Genomic DNA, 27438 nt, shown 5'->3' on the forward strand with positions numbered 1-27438 from the left:
GTCCTTGTTTTGCTGATTTCATTTAATATTCTAATTTTCTGAGATTGTTAATTTGAGGTTTTCATCAGCTGTACGCCATAAACATTACAATTATAACAAATAAAGGCTTGACATATCTCACTTTTCATGCCATGAGTCTATCTCATATATTAGTTTCACCTTTTAAGTTGAATTACTGAAATAAATGAACTTTTCCACAATATTCTAATTTTCCGAGTTTCACCTGTATATTAATCGCCAACGTGTTGCATGAGTCGCACCGCAAAGATTGCATGACTGATTAAGCTAACGATCAATGGAGCAAGCCCTTCTTTTTCATCACCACTACTGGAGGTCAATTCATCATTTAGGAAGACCTATAAAAGTGTGTCACAGGGAATGGTTCCCTTCATGTTCCTGAAGTCCTGTGATTACAATAAAGGTCAAACTCTGTGCACCCAGCCTGCCCTTGCCCTGCTTTTCTGATCCTATTCATCCCTCTGAACACACCTTTCCCAATTTAAAAATAACCATCCGTATTACGTCACACACATTTTTTCCTTGCAAGGTATGCTACAGCAGTTTGAAATTCTCGGACTTGCATTCATAGCACAGCTTCCATCTTTTCCACAGCATTTCTGCTGTAGAATTGGCTGCAGCTATTTGATAAGAAAAGGGGGCCTTTCAGCATTTTCTTCTTCTTTTTATATACAAGGAAAAGTTCTTGAGCTCTGTCTGAGGTTCGGGGAATTGGCTTTTTAAAAAACACTTTCTCAAAGCACTTTGAATACAGTCAAAGGTATTTTGGAAGTCCATAACATGGAACGGTCAGCCTGTTCTTGGTCATCTTTTCAGGAGGAGAACACGGACCCATAGGTAGGTATGAATCGCCTTGTAATACAGTCGCACAAAAAGAGTTGCAGTGTTTACAAGCTTTCTCTGACTGGAAACCATCTCCACAAATTAGGCATGGAATCTTCTTGCTTTTGTTCTGCAGACCTTTAAAGAGAGAGAGCAAATATTAACGCCCATCAACACCAAATTGCATAGTTAGCAATGCTCCTTTTACCAGGATTCTACAAAAGACTCTGCAGAAAAGAAGTGCATACTCTCTAACATTTCTCCGATAAAAATAGGGCTGTCCTATTCTATTATTATTATTATTATTATTATTATTATTATTATTATTATCCCACCCATCTGAATGGGTTGCCCCAGCCACTCTGGGCACCTTCCAACATAAATAAATACATAATAAAGCATTACTTCCCAATACAAAGCTGCCTTCAGATGTCTTCTAAAGGTTGTATAGTTAATACCTTGTGTTGCATTCCGCTCTTGGTACGGACTTTCAGCTTACAAATGCAGCAAACCCAGAAGTGTTTACTTCTGGGTTCACCGCCCACGCAGGCGCAGAAGCGCTCGATGCGCACACATGCGCAGAAAAGGTGCTCTAGTTGCAGACTTTAAGGGTGCGAACGGCACCCCAAAACGGATTAAGTCCGCAACTAGAGGTACCACTGTACCTATCTCCTCGGCTTGGAGGCTGCATAACTCCATACCCGTATCCTACCATAGGGGCATCCTACCATGCCCTCCAACATTTCTCCGATGAAAATAAGGACGTCCTAAGGGGAAGCGGGACATTCCAGGATCAAATCAGAAACCGGGACAGCTTCTGCAAATCTGGGAATATCCCTGGAAAACAGAAACACTTGGAGGGTCTGGCAATGTTTGCATTTGTCGGGGCATTTTGGCCTCTGAATAAAATATTTTAAAAGCCTGCTCAACCTAGATGCCGGCAATGGATTCCCAACAGTTTTCCAAACTTAGCAGCCAGTTGCCTTTAAAATTCAGGATAAACGTTACTTAATGCCATTGATGGCGCTAATCATTTTCAGGCCTTGGTTAGGTCAAAAATATCCCTTTCTCCACTTTGTTTCTGTTTCAAGAGCCTTCTCTTCTCTTCCACAAATAGACCTTGAGCCAATTAAAGATGTCCTACCCTGCCTTTCATCTAGTAATAGTTTACCAATCATGCTTAAATTATCCTTGTTTTCTTCCCATCCCAATAGCTACCACATATAGCAGATATTTTCAATGATGGAAGGGCATCCAATCTGATTTAATAACTGTAAATGATCTTAGGTGTTTCTGGTCAACAAGTTAAGTTATCATTTGTCAGCGTCGCTAGTGGACACAAGTGAAAATTGGTTCCGTGAGCCAAGAGCAGAGCTTCAGCCGAGGAAGCGTCTCGACCCAATTGCAGAGCATCAAGGTAACAAGTGATTTAAGTAGCTGGTTGCTGAAATAATTCTTTGCCTCTCCCTGTGCCTACTGAGACAAATAGTGGTGGTGAGACAAATTTGTAGGCCTTATTGATGAATTAAAAACTGACAGATTGCCAGGTCTAAATGGCATCCACCAGAGTGTTCTTAAATAGCTCAAATATTAAATTGCTGATCTTCTAACAAAAAAAGATTGACTTGTCCCTATGGTCAGTTTCGGATGCTGAGAACTGGAAAGTAGCCCATGTAAGCATCAGTTTTTAAGAAAGGGATACAGGGGGGATCTAGGAGATTACAGACCAGTTAGCTTAACATCTGCTCCAGGAAAGTTAGTCAAAAGCAATATTAAATGTGGAATTAACAAGCATGTAGAAAAACAAGTCTTGCTGAAGAAGAACTGCATGGCCTCTACAATGGTAATGTCTCACTAACCTTTGAGAGTTCTTTGTGTGTCAACAAGCATATAGGTAAAGGTGATTCTGTAAATATTGTGTACTTAGATGTTCAAAGTAACATGCCAAAGACTCCTGAGTAAGCTTAGAATTTGAAGGATAAGAGGACAGGTCATCTTATGGATCAGGAACTGGTTAAGAAATAGGAACCAGAGAACAGGGGGGGGGGGGACACAATTATTGCAGTGGAGGGCTGTAGAAAGTGCTCCGAAATGATCAACAGGGATGAGCAGTGTTCAGGGTGGTATGAACAAAAAAAGATTATGAGAAGCTCCAAAAGGACCTATCCAAACTGGGCGTACAGGAAGTAAAATGGCAAATGTAACTCAATGTAACCAAGCGCAAAATGATGCATATTGGGGCAAAGGAATCCTAATTTCACATATATGCTAGCGTGATCTGAACTCATGGAGACTGACCAGACACGAAACCTTGGGACTGTAGTAGACAGCTTGAAGAAGATGTCAACAGCAGCTGTGAAAAAGGTGAACTCCGTGTTAGGGATCATTCGGAAATGAACGAAAAACAAAACTGCCAATTTCATAATTGACTCCTAAAATTATATGGTGTGACTGCACTTGAAATACTGCGTACACTTCTGGTTCCTTCACCTCAGAAAGGATATAGATACAGAAAAGTTCCAGAAAGGGGCTACCAAAATGACCGAGGAACTGGAGCAACTTGGCTATGAGAAAGATTACAAGAGTGGCAGCATTTCAGTTTTTGGGCGAGGGAACACAAATAAGAGGTGGCATGCTAGAGAGGTACAAGATTGTGCATGGTGTAGAGAAAGTGCATAGGCAAAAGTTATTTTCCCTCTTTTATAGTACAAGGAATTATGGCAGTCCAATGAAGCTCAATGTTGGAAGATTGAGGCAGATAAGAGAAAGTCACAGTGCACAGTTAAACAATGGAATTCACAAGAGGTAATGATGGGCACCACCATAAAAGGGATTTGATAAATTCATGGATGATAAGGCTATCCACAACTTTAGGAACAATGGTTGTGCTTTATCTCTATTATTGGAGGCAATATGTCTCTGAGTGTCAGCTTATGGGAATGATAAGTAAGGAAAGCAAGTCTTGTATCTGAGTTCTTCTTGTAAGCTTCCTATAGGTATCTGGTTGACCACTGGTGTGATGGCCTGGGGCTCGGACTTGGAGCCAGAGGAGTCTCAGTCCACACTGGATCCTTTGCCTCAAGCGGCAGCTGACCCTAGTCTGGGACCTGATTCTGAAGAGCCCGAGTCTGCCCAGTTTCCCCTGCTACAAGCACAAGCTGGGCCAAGTCAGGGGCCTGAGCCTGCCCTGGCTCCAGATGCGGGGATTACCTTGTTGCCTCCAGCTGGGCAATCACTTACAGCTGCTCCACTACCAGTTGGGTCAGGAGAGGCTGAGGCGGCCTCTGGGTCTAGTAACCCACCGACATCTCCCGAGCTGCAGAGACTGAGGTCTGAGAGGAGGAGAGACCTGAGTATTTGCAGGAGGAGTGCTCGCCTTTGGGCAAGACAGGGAGGTGAGTCACCAGGGGATCAGGACTGGCCATTACCCTGACAGAGATAAAAGGCTCCTGGACCCCATCCCAGGTTGCGGGAGCAACGTTGCTGTTTGCCAGAACCTGCCTGTGATCCTGTGCCTGACCTTGCCTGGTTTCCTGCCTCGGCCCTGTCAGACTGACTCCTCACGGAACCCTTGGATTCGGGACCGGACCTGGACCGTTTTGCTTGGATTACCCCCGGGCCTAGCACAACTGTGAGAACAGGAAGCTGGAGAACATAGGCCTTTGGCCTGAACTAGCAGGATTCTTCTTCTTAAATTCTTAAAAGTCAAACTTATAGAATTCTCAATGACAGTTGTGTAACAGGAGAGAAAGCTTCCTTGGTGACCCTAAAATGTCAGTTTCTTTGGCTGAAGACAGAAAAACCCAAGTCCAAAAGCTGTCTGAAGTGGTCTGCTTCAGTTTGGGATTTATCCAAATCCTATGCCCACCCTAGTTTCAGTAGCCCTCAGCATCACCTGCAAATTTTATCCACTTATGCCAATATATGAATTAAATAATGTCATTTCCATAGGATTATTTGAGATGGTTAAACTGGCAGAAAGCCATTAAAATTTTGCTTTGTAGAGCTTAATTTCAAAGTAAACTTCATAGAGATTTCCCCCAATATTTCTATTTTAACAAATATTTGCTCTAATTGTTATCAGTTAATCAATTGATTTTATTTTATTCTCTCATATATATATATATATATATATATATATATATATATGCAGGTTTTGGTGTCCTCGGGTGTCTTCCCGTGTAAAAGTTGGGGTGTCTAGGCGACGTTTCGACGAGGTCTCACTCGTCATCTTCAGGCTGGTGCTTTCGGCTTCTTGTTACTGGAACAGAGCAGGATCTCAGTGTTTGAGTTCCTATAAATACTGTTGAGGAGGTGTGGTGTATAGCCTCCAATGTTCTGGGCAGAGAGGAGGTTCCCAGGCTAGTGTGCCTTTTCTTCTTTTGTTCCTTAATTACTTGAGGGATATCTTGAGTGATTTCTTGAGTGATTTCCTGAATCCCACTTAGGTGGGTCATTAGGTGTGGATTAGTTGCTAAAGCCTTCGTGTCTTGAACTCTTGAACTTTGTGAAGAGTTTTTCTGAGAAGATGGCTGTACTGCACTTGGTTGTGCTCTGGCTTGGCTTCGTGTATAGGGGCGAGCTGTGGTTTTGTGGCCTGTGCCAGCCAGATCTGTGTAGGGATTGCAGGGGGGTGCAGCATCCGGAGGTGCCACCCTGGTTTGGCTACTGGATGGTGTCTGTAATTTATCTGTGGAGAGGGTCTGGGTTTGGGTCTGGTGTGGTTGATTGGTGATGGCGTTCTGTGTGCCTCTGGATCTGGTGTCAGATTTTGTGGGGAGGGCTAATTTCCAGATGTCTGGCAAGCGGGATGTGTCGTCACGCTTGTTCATGTTGTGAGGGTGTTTCTCTATCTCGATGGCTTCCATGATTATTCTCTTGTGGTGATGTTCCATGTTAAAGAGCAATTTGGAATCTGCAAAATTAATTTCGTGTCCTGTTTCTTTCATGTGTTGGAAAAGAGAGGAAGTTTTTTCTTCTTTTTTGACGGCATTCTTGTGTTCTGCGATCCGTGCATTTATTCGTCTGTTTGTTTGTCCAATGTACGTGGCTGGGCAGACTTTGCAGGGTATTTCATAGACCCCTTGGTTTTCCAACTGAATTTTATCCTTGGGGTTTCTGAGGATATTGGCTATTTTTTGGTTGGTGCAAAAGGCTGTTTTGATATTGTGTTTATGGAGGATTTTGCTAATTTTATCTGTAGTGCCCTTGATATAAGGAAGGAGGGCTATGCCATTGTTTTCTTCTGTGTCTTGGTTTTTGGGGGGTGTTTCTTTTTGGATTAGCTTCGTAACCCTGTTTTGCTGGTATCCATTGGCAATTAACACATTTGAGAGATTCTGTAACTCAGTTGTCAAGTGGTCTTCGTCAGCCAGGCGTTTGGTTCTGGAGATGAGAGTCTTGGCTACGGAGTTTATTTGTGCAGGGTGGTGGTGTGATTGTGCATGTAAGTAGCGGTTGGTGTGTGTTTTTTTCCGGTAGATAGTGTGTCCTAGGGAGCCATCAGGTTTTTTGTAGATTAGGACGTCAAGGAAGGGAAGTTGGTTGTTGGCTTCTATTTCCATAGTGAATTGTATTTTGGGGTGTAGGCTGTTGAGATGTGTGAGGAAGCTATCCAGTTTTTCCTTCCCGTGTGGCCAAATTACAAAGGTGTCGTCAACATATCTGAGCCAAAGTTTGGGTTTGTGTTCTGACTTGTCTAAAGCATTGGTTTCAAAGTGTTCCATGTACAGGTTAGCGATGACCGGTGAGAGGGGTGATCCCATAGGTGCTCCTTCTATCTGTTTGTATCTTTGTCCATTGTGGATGAAGTACGTGTTGGTTAGGCAGTGGTTGGTCAGGTCCAAGATGTATTCGGGGGGATTGTATTTGTTTTGAATGGCTGTCAAGGCTTCATTAATGGGCACTTGTGTGAAGAGAGATACAACATCGAAGCTCACAAGTAGGTCATTGGGTTGTAGGTTTTGCTTCTTTATTGTTTCTATGAACTGGAAGGAGTTTGGAACGTGTGAAGAGATGGATTCTGCATAGGGCTGAAGTTGCTTGGCGAGAAATTTAGCGAGATTTTGTAGAGGTGAGCCTATGGAGCTGACTATTGGTCTGAGTGGTGTTCCTTCTTTGTGTATCTTGGGGAGGCCGTAGAGTTTGGGGCATCTGGATGATTTTTCTCTGGGGATGATTCTTAGCTGGATTTCTTCACTGATAGGAGAGGCTTTTATTTTGGATTTGGTGGTTTTTTCCAGATAGGTGGTGGGATCTGTTTTTATAGGTTGGTAGGTAGGGTCTTGGAGTAGATTTGATAGTTTTGCTTGGTAGTCCGATGTGTTCATCACAACAGTGGCATTACCTTTGTCTGCTGGGAGAATGATTATGTTGTTGTCTTTCCTCAGGTTGGTGAGTGCTTTCTGTTCTTCTTTGTGTAAATTGCTTCTGGGTGGTTTGCTGGAGCAGAGGATGTTGGTGACTTCAAGTCTGATTTTATTGGCTTCATCTGGATTGATTTTGGTTAGGCTAGCTTCGACTCCACATATGATGTTTTCCGTGGGGATGCGTCTCGGGGCGACTGCAAAGTTGAAACCTTTGGAGAGTACTTTGGTTTCAGTTGAGGTATAGCTGGATAGCTTCCTCACACATCTCAACAGCCTACACCCCAAAATACAATTCACTATGGAAATAGAAGCCAACAACCAACTTCCCTTCCTTGACGTCCTAATCTACAAAAAACCTGATGGCTCCCTAGGACACACTATCTACCGGAAAAAAACACACACCAACCGCTACTTACATGCACAATCACACCACCACCCTGCACAAATAAACTCCGTAGCCAAGACTCTCATCTCCAGAACCAAACGCCTGGCTGACGAAGACCACTTGACAACTGAGTTACAGAATCTCTCAAATGTGTTAATTGCCAATGGATACCAGCAAAACAGGGTTACGAAGCTAATCCAAAAAGAAACACCCCCCAAAAACCAAGACACAGAAGAAAACAATGGCATAGCCCTCCTTCCTTATATCAAGGGCACTACAGATAAAATTAGCAAAATCCTCCATAAACACAATATCAAAACAGCCTTTTGCACCAACCAAAAAATAGCCAATATCCTCAGAAACCCCAAGGATAAAATTCAGTTGGAAAACCAAGGGGTCTATGAAATACCCTGCAAAGTCTGCCCAGCCACGTACATTGGACAAACAAACAGACGAATAAATGCACGGATCGCAGAACACAAGAATGCCGTCAAAAAAGAAGAAAAAACTTCCTCTCTTTTCCAACACATGAAAGAAACAGGACACGAAATTAATTTTGCAGATTCCAAATTGCTCTTTAACATGGAACATCACCACAAGAGAATAATCATGGAAGCCATCGAGATAGAGAAACACCCTCACAACATGAACAAGCGTGACGACACATCCCGCTTGCCAGACATCTGGAAATTAGCCCTCCCCACAAAATCTGACACCAGATCCAGAGGCACACAGAACGCCATCACCAATCAACCACACCAGACCCAAACCCAGACCCTCTCCACAGATAAATTACAGACACCATCCAGTAGCCAAACCAGGGTGGCACCTCCGGATGCTGCACCCCCCTGCAATCCCTACACAGATCTGGCTGGCACAGGCCACAAAACCACAGCTCGCCCCTATACACGAAGCCAAGCCAGAGCACAACCAAGTGCAGTACAGCCATCTTCTCAGAAAAACTCTTCACAAAGTTCAAGAGTTCAAGACACGAAGGCTTTAGCAACTAATCCACACCTAATGACCCACCTAAGTGGGATTCAGGAAATCACTCAAGAAATCACTCAAGATATCCCTCAAGTAATTAAGGAACAAAAGAAGAAAAGGCACACTAGCCTGGGAACCTCCTCTCTGCCCAGAACATTGGAGGCTATACACCACACCTCCTCAACAGTATTTATAGGAACTCAAACACTGAGATCCTGCTCTGTTCCAGTAACAAGAAGCCGAAAGCACCAGCCTGAAGATGACGAGTGAGACCTCGTCGAAACGTCGCCTAGACACCCCAACTTTTACACGGGAAGACACCCGAGGACACCAAAACCTGCATTCCTGTACCCGTGAAAATCTACGAAAGCATATATATATATATATATACAGTGGTACCTCGCAAGACGAATGCCTCGGAAGACGAAAAACTTGCAAGACGAAAGAGTTTTTCATTTTCTGAGGTGCTTCACAAGACGGATTTCCCTATGGGCTTGCTTCGCAAGACAAAACGTCTTGCGCCTTTTTAAAAAAATCACCAATGCATTCCTATGGGAAACCGTCAATACACAGTGGTGCTTCGCAAGACGAAAAAACTTGCATAACGAAAAAACTCGCAGAACGAATTAATTTCGTCTTGCGAGGCACCACTGTGTGTGTGTGTGTGTGTGTGTGTGTGTGTGTATACAGTGGTGCCCCACAAGACGAATGCCTCGCAAGACGGAAAACCCGCTAGACAAAAAGGTTTTCCGTTTTGGAGGTGCTTCGCAAAACGAATTTCCTATGGGCTTGCTTCGCAAGACGAAAATGTCTTGCGAGTTCCTGCGATTTTTTTCCGCTCCCCACCCCCTTTTTCTAAGGCACTAAGCTGCTAATAGCCTTTTAGCAGCTAATCCGCTAATCCCTTAAGCCTTTAATAGCCGCTAATAGCCGCTAAACCGCTAATAGCGCTAATCCGCTAATCCGCTAATAGGGTTGCTTCGCAAGACGAAAAAACCGCTAGACGAAGAGACTCGTGGAACAGATTCTTTTCGTCTTGCGAGGCACCACTGTGTGTATATATATATATATATATGGAACAGTTTCATTTTATAAAGATATATGTAAAATATTTTCATCCTCTTTTACCTGCATCTATAGAGGGCTGAAGTAATGTCCAGTCCAGTGAATGTGACTTTTGAGAGGGAGTGGTAGCTTGACTTCCAGTCTGAAGGCTTGGCTCATTAATGGGCTTTGACTTTTTCTTATCAGACACAGTGGTTGCTCCACGGCCATTAACTATGCGAGGAAAGTCTATGGTTTGGGCAGGCTTTTTGTAGGTGCTTTTCACTTTAAGGCTTTTGTCTTGCAACTTCTTGAGGGTCTTTGGGAAAGGACAATGAGCGCTATTTCCATGTTTTCCTTTTACAATTTGCTTGTTGTTGGCGGGTGTCCCCCGGTCTTCGTCGTTTTCTAGATCCGTTACAGGTTGTGTTACCCCCAGCAGTGGTTCGAGAAAATTAAAATTAGTGATGTTAACTATATGCTTTTTCAGTCTCTTAACATTGATTCCTTCCACAAAAAGGTCTGTAGGATTAAATGGTGGCAGATCCAACATGGGCTGTAGAGGAAAACAAAATGGTGGTTTTCAGCACTCCTCTCTTATACAAATGGGTTTGTTCTCACAATTATGTACAGTGGTACCTTGGTTGTCAAACGGCTTGGCTCCCAAACAAATTGGCTCCCGGACGCCACAAACTCGGAAGTAAGTATTCCGGTTTGCAAACATTTTTTGGAAGCTGAACGTCCAATGCGGCTGACGCAGCTTCCGATTGAGTGCAGGAAGATCTTACAGCCAATTGGAAACCGAGCCTTGGTTTTCGAACAGTTCCGGGAGTCGAACGGACTCCCAGAACAGATTGAGTTCGACAACCAAGGTCAAACTCAAGGTTGTCAAACTTAGTCTGTTCCAGGAGTCCATTCGACTCCCAGAACCGTTCGAAAACCAAGGTACCACTGTACTGAGGTAATTACGGTATATACTGAGGTAATGATAGGGTGTCTGGATGAAAAGAACATGGGGTTCCTGCATATTTCAGTGTTTCATAGAAGAGGGAATTTCAGTAGGTAAGGCTTCAGGGACGCGGGTGGCGCTGTGCGTTAAAGCCTCAGTGCCTAGGGCTTGCCGATCGAAAGGTCGGCGGTTCGAATCCCCGCGGCGGGGTGTGCTCCCGCTGTTCGGTCCCAATGCCTGCCAACCTAGCAGTTCGAAAGCACCCCTGGGTGCAAGTAGATAAATAGGGACCGCTTACTAGCGGGAAGGTAAACGGCGTTTCCGTGTGCGGCTCTGGCTCACCAGAGCAGCGATGTCACGCTGGCCACGTGACCCAGAAGTGTCTTCGGACAGCACTGGCCCTTGGCCTCTTTGAGTGAGATGGGCGCACAACCCTAGAGTCTGTCAAAACTGGCCCGTACAGGCAGGGGTACCTTTACCTTTTACCTTTAAGGCTTCAGAAGCTACCTCTGAAGATGGTTTGGAAACTTCAGCTGGTGCTGAATTCAGCGGCCAGGTTGCTCACCAGTGCCAAGATGCTTTGAACATATTACACCAATCCTGGCCTGACTGCCAGTTAGTTTCTGGGCCCAATTCGAAGTGCTGGCTTTGACCTATAAAGCCTTAAATAGTTTAGGACTGCAGTAATTCAAAGAACCACCTCTCCCCATAGGATCTGACCTGGACCCTGAGATCATCATCTGAGGCCCTTCTTCATGTGGCTTCCTCATGAGAGGTCCGGAGGGTGGCAACACAAGCATGGGCCTTTTCTACAGTGGCTCCCCATCTGTGGAATGCTCTCCCCAGGGAAGTATGCCTGGCGCCTTCACTATACATCTCCAGTAGCCAGGCAAAAACATTCTTCTTCAGCCAGGCCTTTGATTGGTGAACATTCTATGCTCTTTTAAATGTGTTTGTGGGAGTGGTGATTATGGGTTTGGTTTGGTTTGTCCTTGTTTTTATTCTGTATTTTGTCTTTGTGTTTTGTACATCTATACTGTGAAACGCCCTTAGATGAAGGGTGGTATGCAAATTTAATAAATAAAATAAATAATAAATAGCAATACCCCCCTCAATTATTTCAAGATTTGCATTTCATGCTTGGTGTCTAAATATAATGAAGGTGAATCTTTGAAAAGGTTAAAGGTAAAGGGACCCCTGACCATTAGGTCCAGTCGTGACCAACTCTGGGGTTGCGGCGCTCATCTCGCTTTATTGGCCAAGGCAGCCGGCGTACAGCTTCCGGGTCATGTGGCCAGCATGACTAAGCCGCTTCTGGCGAACCAGAGCAGCGCATGGAAACGCCGTTTACCATCCCGCCGGAGCGGTACCTATTTATCTACTTGCACTGGCGTGCTTTTGAACTGTTAGGCTGGCAGGAGCAGGGACTGAGCAACGGGAGCTCACCCCGTCATGGGGATTCGAACCGCCGACCTTCTGATTGGCAAGTCCTAGCTCTGTGGTTTAACCCACAGCGCCACCCGCTCCCAATTAATTAGAGAGAAAGTTTAAACAATTCTTACCTGTCTCCAGAGAAGTTCAAAGTGCCCAATGTCACAGTTCCTGTCATGTTTTCTGTCTATAACTATCTTGATTGTGTCTTCTTGAACCTGAGCACATAGGTTGGATGTTATTGGGGTCGAAGGGTACATGGTTGGACTACTATTGATTTCAATTAACCAAGGTGTAAAGTCATTTCCGAGAATGAAATCTGCCCCGTAGAGTTCAAAGCTACTCCTCCGAGGTTCAACTTGGTCCTGGGCCATCTTCATTGTGTAGATTAATATCTTCTTCATGGACGGATAGATAATATTACGCCAGACGTGGCCAAGACCCCTCTTTTGCAAATACTCTTGGAATTTGCTGCTTGTCCACATATTGTGATACGGCAACTGAGAACTGCGGTCTGGCGCGTTCTTGTAGTTCTTCTGGATGGAGTTATTGCAAAGGTGAATCGAGCTGCGAAAATGGGATGCAAGAATTGCTGTTGTAAAGCACAGAAACATGGCACAGAAATGTAAAAGAAAACCATTTTTGTAAAAAATAAATTCAATGGGAAGTGTAAAAACATCCCACTTATATCATAATAATAATAATAATTTATTATTTATACCCCACCCATCTGACTGGGTTTCCCCAGCCACTCTGGGCGGCTTCCAACAGAATATTAAAATACAATAATCTAAATTAAAATACAATAATCTAATCTAATTTACTTAAAGATATAGGCTTGGATCCAGGTTTGGCCATGTTTAAAGTAGTTTGATGTTTTATTATGTGTGGAGTACCTCAGGGTGCGATACTCTCCCCGATGCTTTTCAACATCTTTATGCGCCCCCTCGCCCAGCTTGTCCGGAGTTTTGGGCTGGGTTGCCATCAGTATGCTGATGACACCCAACTCTATCTGTTGATGGATGGCCATCCTGACTCGGCCCCAGACACACTGACCAGATGTTTGGAAGCTGTGGCTGGATGGTTACGTTGGAGCCAGTTGAAGCTAAATCCTTCGAAGACAGAGGTCCTGTGGCTGGGACGGGACGATATGGGACTGGGTGGGCAACTCCCATCTTTTGCGCGGGCACAATTAGTGCCAGTACCGTCCGTTAAGAGTTTGGGTGTAATCTTCGACACCTGCCTTTCCATGGAGGCGCAGATTGCAGCTATAACAAAGGCGGCATTTTTCCATCTCCGCCAAGCTAAGCAGTTGGCTCCTTACCTCTCTCGCCCTAACCTAGCCACTGTGATCCACGCGACGGTCACCTCCAGACTGGATTATTGTAACTCGCTCTACGTGGGGCTGCCCTTGAGACTGACCCAGAAACTCCAGCGGGTGCAGAATGCTGCAGCGAGATTCCTTACGGGGTCTTCACTGCGAGATCACATTCACCCGGTGCTATACCAGCTGCACTGGCTCCCGGTGGAGTACAGGATCAGGTTTAAGGTGCTGGTTTTAACCTTTAAAGCCCTATACGGCCTAGGACCCTCGTACCTACGGGACCGCCTCTTGTGGTATGTCCCACAGAGAAACTTACAGTCTTCAAATAAAAACATCTTGAAGGTCCCAGGCCACAGAGAAGTTAGGCTGGCCTCAACTAGAGCCAGGGCTTTTTCGGCTGTGGCTCCGATCTGGTGGAAGGCTCTGTCACAAGAGACTATGGCCCTGCGGGACTTGACATCTTTCTGCAGGGCCTGCAAGACAGAGCTGTTCCACCAGGCCTTTGGCCAGGGCACAGCCTGACTCCCTCTCTCGGCAATCTTTGCGGAGCTCTGGCCCAATGGTTGCTAGTGGCTTGATTTGAATTAATTTTATAATGAATGATTTTAGAGTGTTGTTTGTGTTGTACTTTTGTAATGTTTTATTGTTGTTAGCCGCCCTGAGCCCGGCTTCGGCTGGGGAGGGCAGGATATAAATAAAATTTATTATTATTCATTATTATTATTGTGTTTTTCATATTCTGTTGGGAGCCGCCCAAAGTAGCTGGGGCAACTCAGTCAGATGGGTGTCAAATTATTATTATTATTATTATTATTATTATTATTATTATTATTATTATTATTATGGTAGTCATGACTATACTTAAATCCCAGTAATGTCAAAGTACTGTTGAGTTCCATTAAAAAGCAATAAAACCCTAAATGTATTAAAATTACTCAGTGATATAGAGTAAAATGAAGACATGGAAGAAGCATTGCACCAGTTTTGCTTCAGTTTTGTTGTGGATTTGTGACTCCCAATGCCACAACAGGAACTTTGGACAACAAGGTCAGCCTTGCCATGCTACAGGGTAATGCAAACCACTTCAGAAAGTATCAAAAAGTTTTGGATATGGGTACAGATGAAGGCGGGATGCAGGTGGCGCTGTGGTCTAAACCACTATGCCTCTTGGGCTTGCTGATCAGAAGGTTGGCGGTTCAAATCCCCATGACAAGGTGGTTCGAATCCCTGCGATGGGGTGAGCTCCCGTTGCTTGGTCCCAGCTCCTTCCAACCTAGCAGTTCGAAAGCACGCCAAAAAGTGCAAGTAGATAAATAGGTACCACTTCGGTGGGAAGGTAAGTGGCGTTTCTGTGCACTGCTCTGGCTTCGGTGTTCCATTGCGCCAGAAGCAGCTTAGTCATGCTGGCCACATGACCCGGAAAAACTGTCTGCGGATTAATGCCGGCTCCCTCGGCCTGAAAGCGAGATGAGCGCCGCAACCGCAGAGTCGTCTGCAACTGGACTTAACTGTCAGGGGTCCTTTACCTTTACCCTTTTTTTACAGCTGAAGGCAGGCACTGGTGTTCGACTTTGCATTGGCCTTAATAAGGGAAAGGGGGTCACTATCGGGTTCCACTTCAGGCGGCAAAATGTCTATGGCCAGCAGAGTTAGCAATGAAATATGACCAGTCTCTGGTTGAGTCAGTGGCGTAGCGTGGGTTGTCAGCACCCGGGGCAAGGCAAGTAATTTGCGCCCCCCTAACCCGTGGATTTGCGCCCCCTAACCCTTACCCCCAGATGTTGCGCCCAGTGTGGCCGGCCCCCCCTGCAACCCCCACGCTATGCCACTTGATTGATTTGAAACAAGTTTTCACTTCTTGGATCATTCTCACTTAAGCTAGGTAGAACCAGATCAAATGCAGTTTTACATATTTAGGCTTTGCCTCAGTTGCGGATGAAGACTAAGGGATTAAAATGAGGTCAAACCTTTTACCTCTTATTCTGTCAACTAAATGTCATGTGCCGCAAGACATCCAAACTGCTGTCATGACTAAAAACAGCTTTATACAATAAGCAAACATGAGATCATCAGCACACACTGCCTTCATGGTGGTGTCATGGTTCTCTCATAAAGCATGTTCTCCCTCATGGAGAGCACGTGTTGCGGTGGGGTCTGCCATGCCACCCCTCTGTTGCCAGGCAGGGTTACTAAGCTGACCTGTGGCAACGATTGAATGGCTGAGTTGCTGGGCTAAATTCTATGTTGCAATTTGGTAGGAGGGATCGAACGTTTTAAGTTCTGTGCACGCAGCTTGGAGCTTTCTCTTTCGCTGTGTGCACCGGATCACCTGCCCACCCGCCCTAATTTTAGGGGTTTCACGTTGACCTTGCTATGTCTGTCATGGGGTCGTCTGCCGTTGGGGCAGGGGCCTGGTAGGAATTTTATCCTTCTGGCTAATTGGCTGGGCCATTTGGTTTTTGCCTACTGCGTCACAACTTGTAAGGTTGCAGTTAGGCATTGGTTATCAATTGGTTGGAGGAGGGGTTAGGATTGGCTGGGCCTGCCCCTCCAATGCTGCTGCAGAAAGGGAATTCCGTTAAAGGAATCCAGGGGTTTGCTATCTTTTCGTCCGAATCCCTGGAATGGGGCTAGGGCCGGCAAGCCCCAGGGAGCATGCGGATGAGAATTGAGGGTCTGTGACTCAGCTCCATTTCTCCCCAATATTGTTTTCCCTTACTGGCTTCCATTGGTGTCCGGAAGTCCGTTCTGTCCCCAGGCGGGGGGACAGATAGTTGCCTAAGCAACCACTCACATTTATGTATTTCAATAAAGTTGTGGCCAAAATTATGCCAAAAACCTTAAGCAAAAATTATGTGTCTGTTGTGAGTTATTTGGGGGGGGGGGTGGCTTGGGGACCTCGACACGCAACAATGTCAACACATTTATTCACCCCTTGGTTTCATGTCCTCAAACTAGGTCCCACGCAATAAAAACACTATAGCATGGTCTACTGTTGGTTACCTGTGCAGATTGTCTAAGGAGAAGCGCTGCGTGGAAAATCTCAGATAGCTTTCTTTGTAGAACCATATAGTCAGCGGGTTCCAGTCTGTCACAAGAAACCACTGTCTAATATCAAACTTTGTATCAAAGATCAATAGGGGAGTTTCGATATACTTTTGGACAACCCACTTGTGGTCCTTTATTGGAAACTGGTCCGTTGGTTCCACTAGTTTTAATATATCATCCAGTCGGTTCTTGCATACTATTTCTAGAAGACATGAAAATAAAAATGTGAATGGAAAATGCGCAGCTTGCAGACCTAACATACAGAATAAGAGAACAAGAAGAACATACGTTTAAAGGAGACTGGAAAATCTTTGTTGAATATATGAGGGGTAATTGTGTAGACTCGAAAACGTTGGCAGCATTAAGATAAATTCAACAGTGTAAATAAGTTTTGATGGATGTAATAATGGAATACTGAATGGCTTATATAAAATATGCAGGGATTTATGTTATGCAAAACGAACCATGGAAAGAGAAGAAGGGAAGTTTTTGATGTTTTAAGGTTGTTTAAATGAATATTCAAAATTGTAAAACAGAAAATTTAATTTAAAAAATTATAAAAAGAGAGAATAAAAATATGAATATTTAAAATAGTGTATACTGAAAGCAATGCATGAATACAAGGTGAGAAAATGTAGCTTTGGGGAGACTGTAGCTAAGTGGCATAGCATTTGATCTGCATGCAAAAAAAATACCTCAGATTCAATCTTCACTATCTCCAGGTAGGATTACGAAAGTCTCCTGTTTGAAACCTTTGAACAGCTGCTGCTGTTCTTTTGTTGAGCTAGAGGAACCATTTACCTAATCCAGTATTAGGCAGCCTCCAAATGTATAAGACCTGAGAAGGGGGAATTGTGCACATTTCCCAGTCAATATATATAATCTTATAGAGGCCTTGGGAAATGTGCATTTATTCAATGATTTCTGTACATTCTCCACTCATCACACATCATCCCCAACAGCCTTTGGGGAATCTGCATGTTAGCCAGGAAATGTACAAAATTCAACTGAGAAATGCCCATACTTGAAGTCCTATTGGGGATTGTGCATAATGGCCAGAGAGCGTATAAATTCAGTCCATTTGTGCATTTTGCAGGCTGAGAAGCAATATAATCTTATTTTTAAAAGCCAGAGACAATCCCTAAAAGTAAGAGTTACTGCAAAAGAGGGTCCTTTTATATTAACCTATTTGAAAAAGCACCATTATCAGTATTGTTGTTGTTGTTGTTTAGTTGTGTCCGACTCTTTGTGACCCCATGGACCAGAGCACGCCAGGCACTCCTGTCTTCCACTGCCTCCCGCAGTTTGGTATTGTACTGGTGTACAATTAATATTTCATAGATGACTGAGTACACATATAAATAACATTTCTTAACAACAACCCAATTAATAAATACAACCAACAGAGCAGCAGTATGGGAACAATAAAACTGAAAAGTGGTTACTAATTTACTCCAAATGCCTGAGAGAATAGGATTGTTGTTGTTGTTGTTTAGTCGTTTAGTCATGTCCGACTCTTTGTGACCCCATGGACCAGAGCACGCCAGGCACTTCTGTCTTCCACTGCCACCCGCAGCTTGGTCAAACTCATGCTGGTAGCTTCGAGAACATTGTCCAACCATCTCGTCCTCTGCCGTCCCCTTCTCCTTGTGCCCTCCATCTTTACCAACATCAGGGTCTTTTCCAGGGAGTTTTCTCTTCTCATGATGTGGCCAAAGTATTGGAGCCTCAGCTTCACGATCTGTCCTTCCATTGAGCACTCAGGGCTGATTTCCTTCAGAATGGATAGGTTTGATCTTCTTGCAGTCCATGGGACTCTCAAGAGTCTCCTCCAGCACCATAATTCAAAATCATCAATTCTTTGGCGATCAGCCTTCTTTATGGTCCAGCTCTCACTTCCATACATCACTACTGGGAAAACCATAGTTTTTACTATACGGATCTTTGTCAGCAAGATGATGCCTCTACTTTTTAAGATGATGTCTAGACATCATCTTAAAAAGAGAATAGGATAGGATTGCTTTTACCTGCCAAGCAGAACCTATGAGTTTCTCCTATTCAGACTTCCCAAAAAGCATTCCTGTGCTTGATGTCTTTATTCACCAAAGGGTAATAATATTCTTACCTCTGCCACGGGATTTGGCTCCAGGTTTAATAATCCAGATGTTGTGGAGGCCATCGATATCTCGTTGCGGGTTTACGGATATAATTCTGCGCAAAATATTTTGACACTGAGTAAAATAGTTCTCTGCGTTACAAATCACTGCACCCTCACTGAAAGAAAAAAAATCCAACCATGTTAAAACTCTGTAGGAAACATGTTAGAAATGCTTCCTGCAATTAAAAATAAAAGAATGGTTATTTCAGGTACAGTATTTGAAAAGGGAGGGGGACTAACAGTCTTATAACAGCTTGTGGACTTTCTTGGTCTTTAAAGTGCTATGAATTCTTGTAGTTTTTCCAGGACGGGAGGAATAATTCATAATAATAATTTTCTTATTGGTACACTGTCTGTCTGTCCTGGTCAACCCAGACACTCTAGGCGGCTTATAGCATATACAGAAACCTAAAAAATAATAATCAAACATTTTAAAAAATCCCTATACAGGGCTGCCTTCAGATGTCTTCTAAAGGTTGTATAGTTACTTATCTCTTTGACATATGATGGGAGGGTGTTGCACATGGAGGAATTTCAGTACACGGGTTAAATACTTAATTTGTTCCGGAGGTCTGTTCTTAACCTGAAACTGTTCTTAACCTGAAGCACCACTTTAGATAATGGGGCCTCCTGCTGCTGCCGCGCTGCCAGAGCACAATTTCTGTTCTCGTCCTGAAGCAAAGTTCTTAACCTGAGGTAATATTTCCGGCTTAGCGGAGTCTGTAACCTGAAGTGCATGTAACCCGAGGTACCACTGTACAGCACTTTAAATTTGACTTGAGCTCCAATTACTGGGTGATTGACAATTACTGAGGGATTGGCTCTCATCGCCCCGCTGGTTGATCTATTTGACACAGAGTTTTAAACTGCTTTCTCTCTCCTCTCCCATATAGCTCAGAGCATGCCAGCTTGGCTAAAGCATGGCTGCCGGCAGGGCAGGATTTAGGTTTGTTCTTCGCTTTACCTAAGCTACTGAAGGTCAGGGCCGTCTTACCCATAGGCGCTGGGGTGCAAGGCACCCAGGTGCCGGGCTTTCAGGAGCACCAGGCCGAGAGTCCGGGGCCCAAGAGTTGAGTCCAGGGAAGAGCCCGCCTGTCGGTCGGCGACCGAGCCAGCGAGACGCTGAGGCAGGCTGGCAGGCGGGCAGGCGGCTTCGCCCTCGCCCTCCTGTGTGCCTGGGACTGGGCAACCTGGGGGGGGGGGGGCGGTGCTGGGTGGATCTTTGCACCCCACCACCACATATGCTTAAGACAGCCCTGCTGAAGGTAATGGGGCCCTTTATATGTCCTTCACTATTTATATGACTTCACTATTCTAAAGTACACTCACAAGATGATACCCTTGAGCTTCATTTTCATTCATCTGAGATGCCCCCCCCCCCCTTTTCCTGGATCCATATGATATTCCCAGTTCTTAATCTGAATTAGAATTCTGCACTCAGAACCTCGATTCAGCAGAGATGGTAAGAAGAGTAAGGAATCAAGAGAAAGGGTCACCATCTTCTGTCAACACAATTAGACGCTGAAGTGAACACTTACTGAATGAGAGAGTAGTACTGCTCAATTAACTGATTCCATTCTCTGTCGGAAAGCACAGGAGTAGTTTCTGCCTCCGAGTCAATGTCACTATGTTCAAATTGTGCAAGATAGGTTTCGCACACTTTGCAAGCCATCTCAACTAGTCTTTCGGGGAGCTCTTTTGCTTTCTTATCATCAGAATCTACAGAATACGAAGCAAAGTATTCATTAGTGATGTGCTCTCTCCCTGCAGGCAAAACCTTCTCTCATCAAGAGTCCTCTGTAAGGGACACGCAATTATTCATCATCATCAGGTATTGATCATCTTCTACTCAATGATCTCAAGGTGATATGCAATAAAAACAACAAAGGAAAGATTGAAACACAAAGAACAGCAAATATGTCTTAAACAAAATTAGAAAAATGCACAACAGACCCATTTACCCTGATGGAAAAGCCTGTTAGAAGAAAAAATGCCTTCAATTGATTCCATGACATGGTAGGATGGGTATCAGTCATTTCGGGTGAATAGCCTAAAGTTCAGATATTTCCATTAAAAAAAAATGAATGGTCCTATAGGGTATTAGTAAATGAAGCCCAGAGGCGCCATCTTCCATGACATCCTAACGGTGGAAAAAGCTGTTCTGCTGGGAGATGGAAATCTCTGAAGACCCTTGCTGGGGTTCTTCATACTCTGCTGATACATCACACTGGTTGAGGTGTGGTGAACTCTACCAACTGACTTCCGCCAACAATGTCTAGTCCGGGTCTGATCCAAATGTGTCAAAAGACAACAGAAGCCTTTGAGCACCAACATTGCATCCCACATGGAAACTGACTTGCTTTACATCAGAAAACATAAGCTTCACTTCCTTCAGCTTTATGTCTTATAGACTGCCTTTCAAATACGGAAATGCCCCATTTTGAGATTTTGCTCAAAATTCTATCTGGGATTATGTGTATACTAAACTTCAAAGTTCTGGAATGTGTGGAAATTTCTTAAACCCCCCATTTTGACACACAGGCAGACACATGCCCCATATTTCAGCCTGTCTCAGACTACATACTGCCCCATATTTAGGTTTCCAGCTCATGGGAAAGCACCCTAATAATGTAATACACTTCTGATCTAGTACCCATCAAGGGGACCTAGAATTTGTCGCACCTTGCTAGTGCTTAAAGAAGAGCAGTGGTTCCAAAACGTGGGTCTCCAGCTGGTTTTGAACTACAGTTCCCACCATCCCTGACCACTGGTCTTGCTAGCTAGGGATGATGAGAGTTGTAGTCCAAAAAAACAGCTGGAGACCCATGTTTGGGCAACACTGTTCTAGAGCTCCAAGAAATAAATGTTCTAGGACAGCCAGTTCCCATATAAACTGTTCCATATACAGTGGAACCTTGGTTGTTGGACATAATCTGTTCCGAAAGACTGTTCGACTTTCGAAACATTCGCCAACCGGGGCTCCATGGGCTGTCAGCAAGTTCAATGGGGAAAATTGAGAAATGCACCTTAGAAGCCATTCGACTTCCGAGGCGCGTTTGAAAACGGAAGCAATTATTTCCAGGTTTTTTGGCATTTGGGTTCTCAATCGTTTGGCTTTTGAAATGCTTGAAAACCGAGGTTCCACTGTACTAAGATTAATTAGGCCAGCCTTGCTCCAGATACTTGATTTAAGAAGTGAAATTAGTGGTTTCTAAGACATGCATGTAAAATCTTGGAGTGGCACATCTGTCAGATTTTTAAGGAGTCTTTTAAAGTGTGTATTTCATTTGCCCAGGTCTTGAATGATCAAAATATGACATATAATGATTAGCACCCAGGATTAGTAGAATATATAAAATATCAACCAATGGAAACCTCTAGGTCTTATTTGTGCTTTGATTGTGTGCTTATTTGTGTTTGATTGTTTAACGGAAATTAATAAAGAGAATTAAAAAAAAAAGAAACTTCTTGGTCAGAAGGGTTTCCTTTCTGACATATTATTGACCACCCAGAACTGTTTTTTTTTTAAATGTATATGCGATTTTATAGCATTTTAATCTTGTTTTGAGCTTTTACATTTTGTAATTGGTGTTTTTGTCTTGATACTGGTCATTGACCATAATAAAACGACTTGTACTTGTGCTTGTACACTAGTTGGTGGATTTTACACGTTTATAGATTGTTTTATGGAGTTCCTGTTTGGCTGCCATGGCGAACAGCTGTACCCATAACAGCGGAGCCCTTTCGCATGGATAACAAGGATAATATGGGAGTAATTATTCTCCCAACCCACCTACCCCCCAGGGCTGAGGGGGGGGAGCAGCCAACCCACAGATTGTCCAATACCTGCTGCCCATCCTGAAGGAACGCGGGGGGCAGGGGGAGCTAGGTGCAATGCACCATGCGTCTTGGGAACTCTCCAGAGCCGGTGCCATGACCAGAGGACACCTGTTTTTTAAGATAAAAATTCGGACTTAATTAACAGGCATGCTCTGAACTAGCGGGGGTAAAATAACTGTTTGAAATATGTGAGTGGACGCTAAGCTTAACTACGAAATGGACTGTGTGAAATTTTGACTAGCAATGACCATTAAGGGAAAGATGAAAGGAATTCCTGATTGGAGTTATTGTGTTAGTGCAGAGCCACCATCTCATTAGCAGCTGGAAAGAGACCAAAGAGAAGAATTCTGGATATCTGCCCGGGATTAATGGTGGACTGTAACACGGTTAAAATTATCCCTGTGAGCAGAAAATGAAAGTTAACATCGCTGAGGAGCAAGAACAACAGCACAAAGGACCGACATGCTTGTTGAATTAAGTGATGGATTAATTGTATAGCCCCAGGGGGAGGTGAGCCTTTATTATTCTCTTTTGATATATTTGTACTTGCAGTTTTACTTGGTAAACCTTCCCCGAAAGGCAACTGTTTGAAATATGCAAGCGGGACCAAAAGAGCATCCTGCTGCCATTGTGGTTTAATTATAATACTGACTGGGTGAAGATTCTGGCAGCTACCCTCAGTGGAAGGATGCAAAGAATTCTGGACAGGAGTTATTGTGTGTCGGCAGAGGTACAGCATGTTGAGAGATGGGGCGAGATCATAGAGGGGAATTCTGGATGTCTGCCCGGGGCTAATGGTGTCTATTTGTTTGGGATGTGGCATATTATGGCTCCTGTGAGCAGAAACCGAAAATGGAATTGCCAGAGTGTGGATAACAACAGGGGAAAATATTTCATACAGAACTAAGAAGGCGGAAGTTGAACAGACCAGTGGTTGCAAAAATAAATGAAAATTAAATGAAGGATTAACATCGAAATGGTTTATTGATTGATTGATTGATTGATTAAGAAATGTAATGTAATATTAGATTATCAACACTTTACGAAATTCAGAGCATGGGAAGTCACCCAAAGATATATAATTTGGCATTTATATTTGGCTTTTCTGATTGTATTGTAATTTGGAATGTTTTAATGTGGTTTTTATTGGATTATTAAATTGGAAATCTTAATAAATATTATTTTCAAAAAAATATATAAATTGTTTTAAAGTTGCTCTAGTCGCTCTTTAGATTTCTTTTTCATTCTGTTATGTATTTATTGGCTTGAAGCAATTACACTTATTTTTGATGTGATTATAAGGTGCCTTGTTTACATCTAAATGCAGCTCGTTTTAACCAGTAACACCTCGTGTTATTCTAACCAAGGCAGTGTCCAAAACTGCTCTTACCGGTTTGGTTGTTTTTTCTCTTTTTTCTGAAACTGCCACACTTTTTTGGTCTTTTTCGCATCCTTGTTCGAATTTTTTTGATGCGTTTTGCTGTTTTAAAAAGATGTGTTGCTATTATGCCATAATGCCATCACACAGAAGAAGAAGAAGCTGCAGCAGTAAAATAAAAATTAAAATGCCTCAACAGCAGCAGGAGAGGCACAGCACACAAAATACCCGAGTATTTATGTGGGAAGATAAAAACAGAAAACGGGCAGCATGATCAGTAGTATTTCTGATGAACCACGAAGCACACACTAAGCACTTGAAAATGTTCTTGCAGTGTAGGCTATGTACACAACGTACATTTAAAGCAAATTGCTTCACCCAAGGAATCCGGAGAAATGTAGTTTACCTTTCACTGAGCTACCCTGTACACTTAACAAACTACAGTTCCCAGGATACTACAGGGGAAGGTGCGTGCTTTAATGTACTGGCAAGGAAGAGGGAAACTTGGATTTGAGAGACAGTGTAGAGCAGAGCATGATGGGAACTGCAGCTTCTGAAGCAGGGCCTAAAACACAAACTAGGTAGTAGATTGAGGGTTGGACTAGGACCCGAGAGGTAAAGGTAAAGGGACCCCTGACCGTTAGGTCCAGTCGCGGACAATTCTGGGGTTGCGGCGCTCATCTTGCTTTACTGGCCGAGGGAACTGGCGTACAGCTTCTGGGTCATGTGGCCAGCATGACTAAGCCGCTTCTGGCGAACCAGAGCAGCGCACGGAAATGCCTTTTACCTTCCCGCTGGAGCAGTACCTATTTATCTACTTGGACTTTGATGTGCTTTCGAACTGCTAGGTTGGCAGGAGCAGGGACCGAGCAACGGGAGCTCACCCTGTCGCAGGAATTCAAACCTAGGCAAGCCCTAGGCTCAGTGGTTTAGACCACAGTGCCACCTGTGTCCCTAGGACCCGGGAGAATGGGGTTCAAATCCCCAACAGGCTATGATGCTCACTGGGTAATATTGAGCCAGTAGCTATCTCTCGGCCAAACCCACCTCACAGGTGGTTGTGAGGCTAAAACGGGGAGTCGAAGAGCTGTATATGCCACTTAAAACTCCTCAAAGGATGGATGGATGGATAAATAAATAAATAAAAAATAGAATGAAAACTAGACAACAATTCCACCAAAAGTGCATTTTCTCCTGAAACCAATACTTTGACACCAATGCTTTCTCATTAACAAACATGTTTGTGTTTCCCTTTTTCAATACAGTGGTACCTCGGTTTACGAACTTAATCCATTCCGGAAGTCTGTTCTTAAACCAAAGCATTCTTAAACCAAGGCATGCTTTCCCATAGAAAGTAATGGAAAATGGGTTAATCCGTTCCAGACGATGAAAAACAACCCCTAAAACAGCAGTTTAACATGAATTTTACTATCTAACAAGATCATTGATCCATAAAATGAAGGCAATCATCAATGTACTGTACTATAAAATAAATAAGACAGTATTGCAGATGATAAAAATTAACTTTTTTCCCCCTTATGTACACTGGTGATAGTCATTGTTTGGATAGGGGGCTTTTATCCATTTCTGCAGTCACACAATCAACTAGTAGCTGAACTGGGTTCCACACAGCCACAAAAACAAGTCACAAAAACGAAGTCACAAGCCACAGACACAAAAACAGAGTCACAAGCCACAGTCACAGACTCAACAGGAAGCCTCTGATTAGTAGCGGGGGACTCAATTTACAAATGGAACACACACAACAGGAAGCAGAACATGTTCTTATTCCAAGGCATAGTTCACAAACCAAAACACCTGTTTCTGGGTTTGCAGCGTTCTTAATCCAAGTTGTTCATAAACTAAGCTGTTCTTAACCCAAGGTACCACTATATCTTAGAACTGAGAGCAACAAGCAATCGGCTGTAGAGAGAATCGGCACTGCATACACACTCAGTTATTTTGCTGAAATCAGTAGTCTCAAAGTCGGGCGGCTTGGCTGTTGTTTGTATACGTGTAGCAGTTTCATTTCAGCAGCCTCAACTTTTGTAGCTGGAGTCAGTCCTCCCAGGCCAGGAGCAGGTCTTCCAGGACTCGCAGCCAAGATGGTTAGCTATTGCATGACACAATGTCAGATAACCTCTCCACAAATCAACCAGAATGAAGGCATGATAAACTGTGGATGCCGGAAAACCTCTCTGCAAACTTTGTGCAAAGAAGTCAGGGTGAGTGCTCATTAAATAGGTCGTCAGCAAGCAACCTTAGTCTAAATCAAAATTTAAAATAAGAGCACACAAAAATACTGAATTAACTGTTTATCTTAGCTTGTCTATTAGCAATGGCTTTTGAAGGCTTTCCCTACACTCGCCAACAATGAACATTTTTTTAAAAAAAACATTTAAAAAAAATGAACATTTTTTTAAAAAAAATTGTAATATTGATACATCTACTAAGCCATACCTTTAGTGGAAGTCGCATCTTCTTTATCAGTATTTTCTTTACTTAGCCTGTTACAAGTATCACCCGAAATACGTAAATTGACAACCCATTTGATTATGGAAGATGCTGCTGTTTTCCTGAAGTCATCTGAAATAAATGACATATCATTTGGGACTTTGTCCCATTAAGCAAAACACAACTTACATGGCAGAGCCCTGGGGAGTTTTGTAAGAATTTGGTGAGAGCATTACAAAGTCCACATAAATCCAGTAAACATTTTGTCACTTGCTGGCCTCCGCATGGGTCCCAAACCATAAACCTCAGCGTGGCAAGTAAATGACCACAGGCCACCTTTAATTCTGCAACTGCAAGTGTCTTCATGGACAGGGCTGGATTTAGGTTTGATGAGGCCCTAAGCTGCTGAAGGTAATGGGGTGCATTATATGTTCAGCTGTCCTTTGTCAACAACAAATTGTCACTGTTTTTTGTGTTGAACATATGCTATATGGTCATTTATGAACCTAATAGGTATCTAAAGCCATTTGCACATAACAAATAGGAGCCTACACAACACAAAACACTGTTGCTGTATGTAGGTTCTTTTATTTGTTTTTTATCTTATATTTTGGAAATGTACATCCAGGTTTTTTTCCCTTTAATTTTTTGGGGGGCCCTCAAGAGAGTGGGGCCCTAAGCTATAGCTTGTTTAAAGGTAAAGGGACCCCTGACCATTAGGTCCGGTTGTGGACGACTCTGGGGTTGCAGCATTCATCTCACTTTATTGGACAAGGGAGCTGGCGTACAGCTTCCGGGTCATGGGGCTAGCATGACTAAGCCGCTTCTGGAGAACCAGAGCAGCGCACAGAAACGCCGTTTACCTTCCCGCCGGAGCGGTACCCATTTATCTACTTGCACTTTGACGTGCTTTCAAACTGCTAGGTTGGCAGGAGCAGGGACCGAGCAACAGGAGCTCACCCCGTTGCGGGGATTCGAACCGCCAACCTTCTGATTGGCAAGCCCTAGGCTCAGTGGTTTAGACCACGCCACCCGCGCTTATTTAGCTTATTTATTTAGCTAGCTAGCTATATACGTAAATCCAGCACTCTTCATGGATGGCCTGCATGAGTCACTGAACATGCCCCCTCAAAGGAAAATAACTGCATGTTTAAAAGTAAGCATATAAAATATTTCTGCCTATCGTGGCTAAAACCGTGCCACATCCCCAAGACTGAAAGGAAAGGAATTTA

General features: G+C 43.7%; 1 protein-coding gene across 4 annotated transcripts in view; it reads right to left on the reverse strand.

The window, feature by feature from the left end:
* Positions 1-518: 518 nt before the first annotated feature.
* Positions 519-27438, reverse strand: part of TTLL8 (tubulin tyrosine ligase like 8) — a 44814-nt gene continuing 17894 nt past the window's right edge. For 2 of the 4 annotated variants that reach the window (XM_083399556.1, XM_083399557.1), the window contains exons 9-16: positions 26213-26338; positions 22381-22482; positions 20073-20253; positions 18502-18650; positions 16332-16578; positions 12136-12571; positions 9709-10180; positions 519-978 (exon numbers count right to left, since the gene is read on the reverse strand). In XM_083399556.1, the coding sequence (XP_083255682.1) occupies positions 773-978; positions 9709-10180; positions 12136-12571; positions 16332-16578; positions 18502-18650; positions 20073-20253; positions 22381-22482; positions 26213-26338 (1919 nt within the window). In that variant the 3' untranslated portion in view covers positions 519-772. Of the gene's footprint in view, positions 979-3138; positions 3194-9708; positions 10181-12135; positions 12572-16331; positions 16579-18501; positions 18651-20072; positions 20254-22380; positions 22483-26212; positions 26339-27438 lie in introns of all 4 variants that reach the window. The other 2 variants (XM_083399558.1, XM_083399559.1) reach the window with 2 other exon arrangements.

This window comes from Podarcis tiliguerta (genome assembly GCF_965153285.1).
Source record: "Podarcis tiliguerta genome assembly, chromosome: 10".
Classification (NCBI taxonomy): domain Eukaryota; kingdom Metazoa; phylum Chordata; class Lepidosauria; order Squamata; family Lacertidae; genus Podarcis; species Podarcis tiliguerta.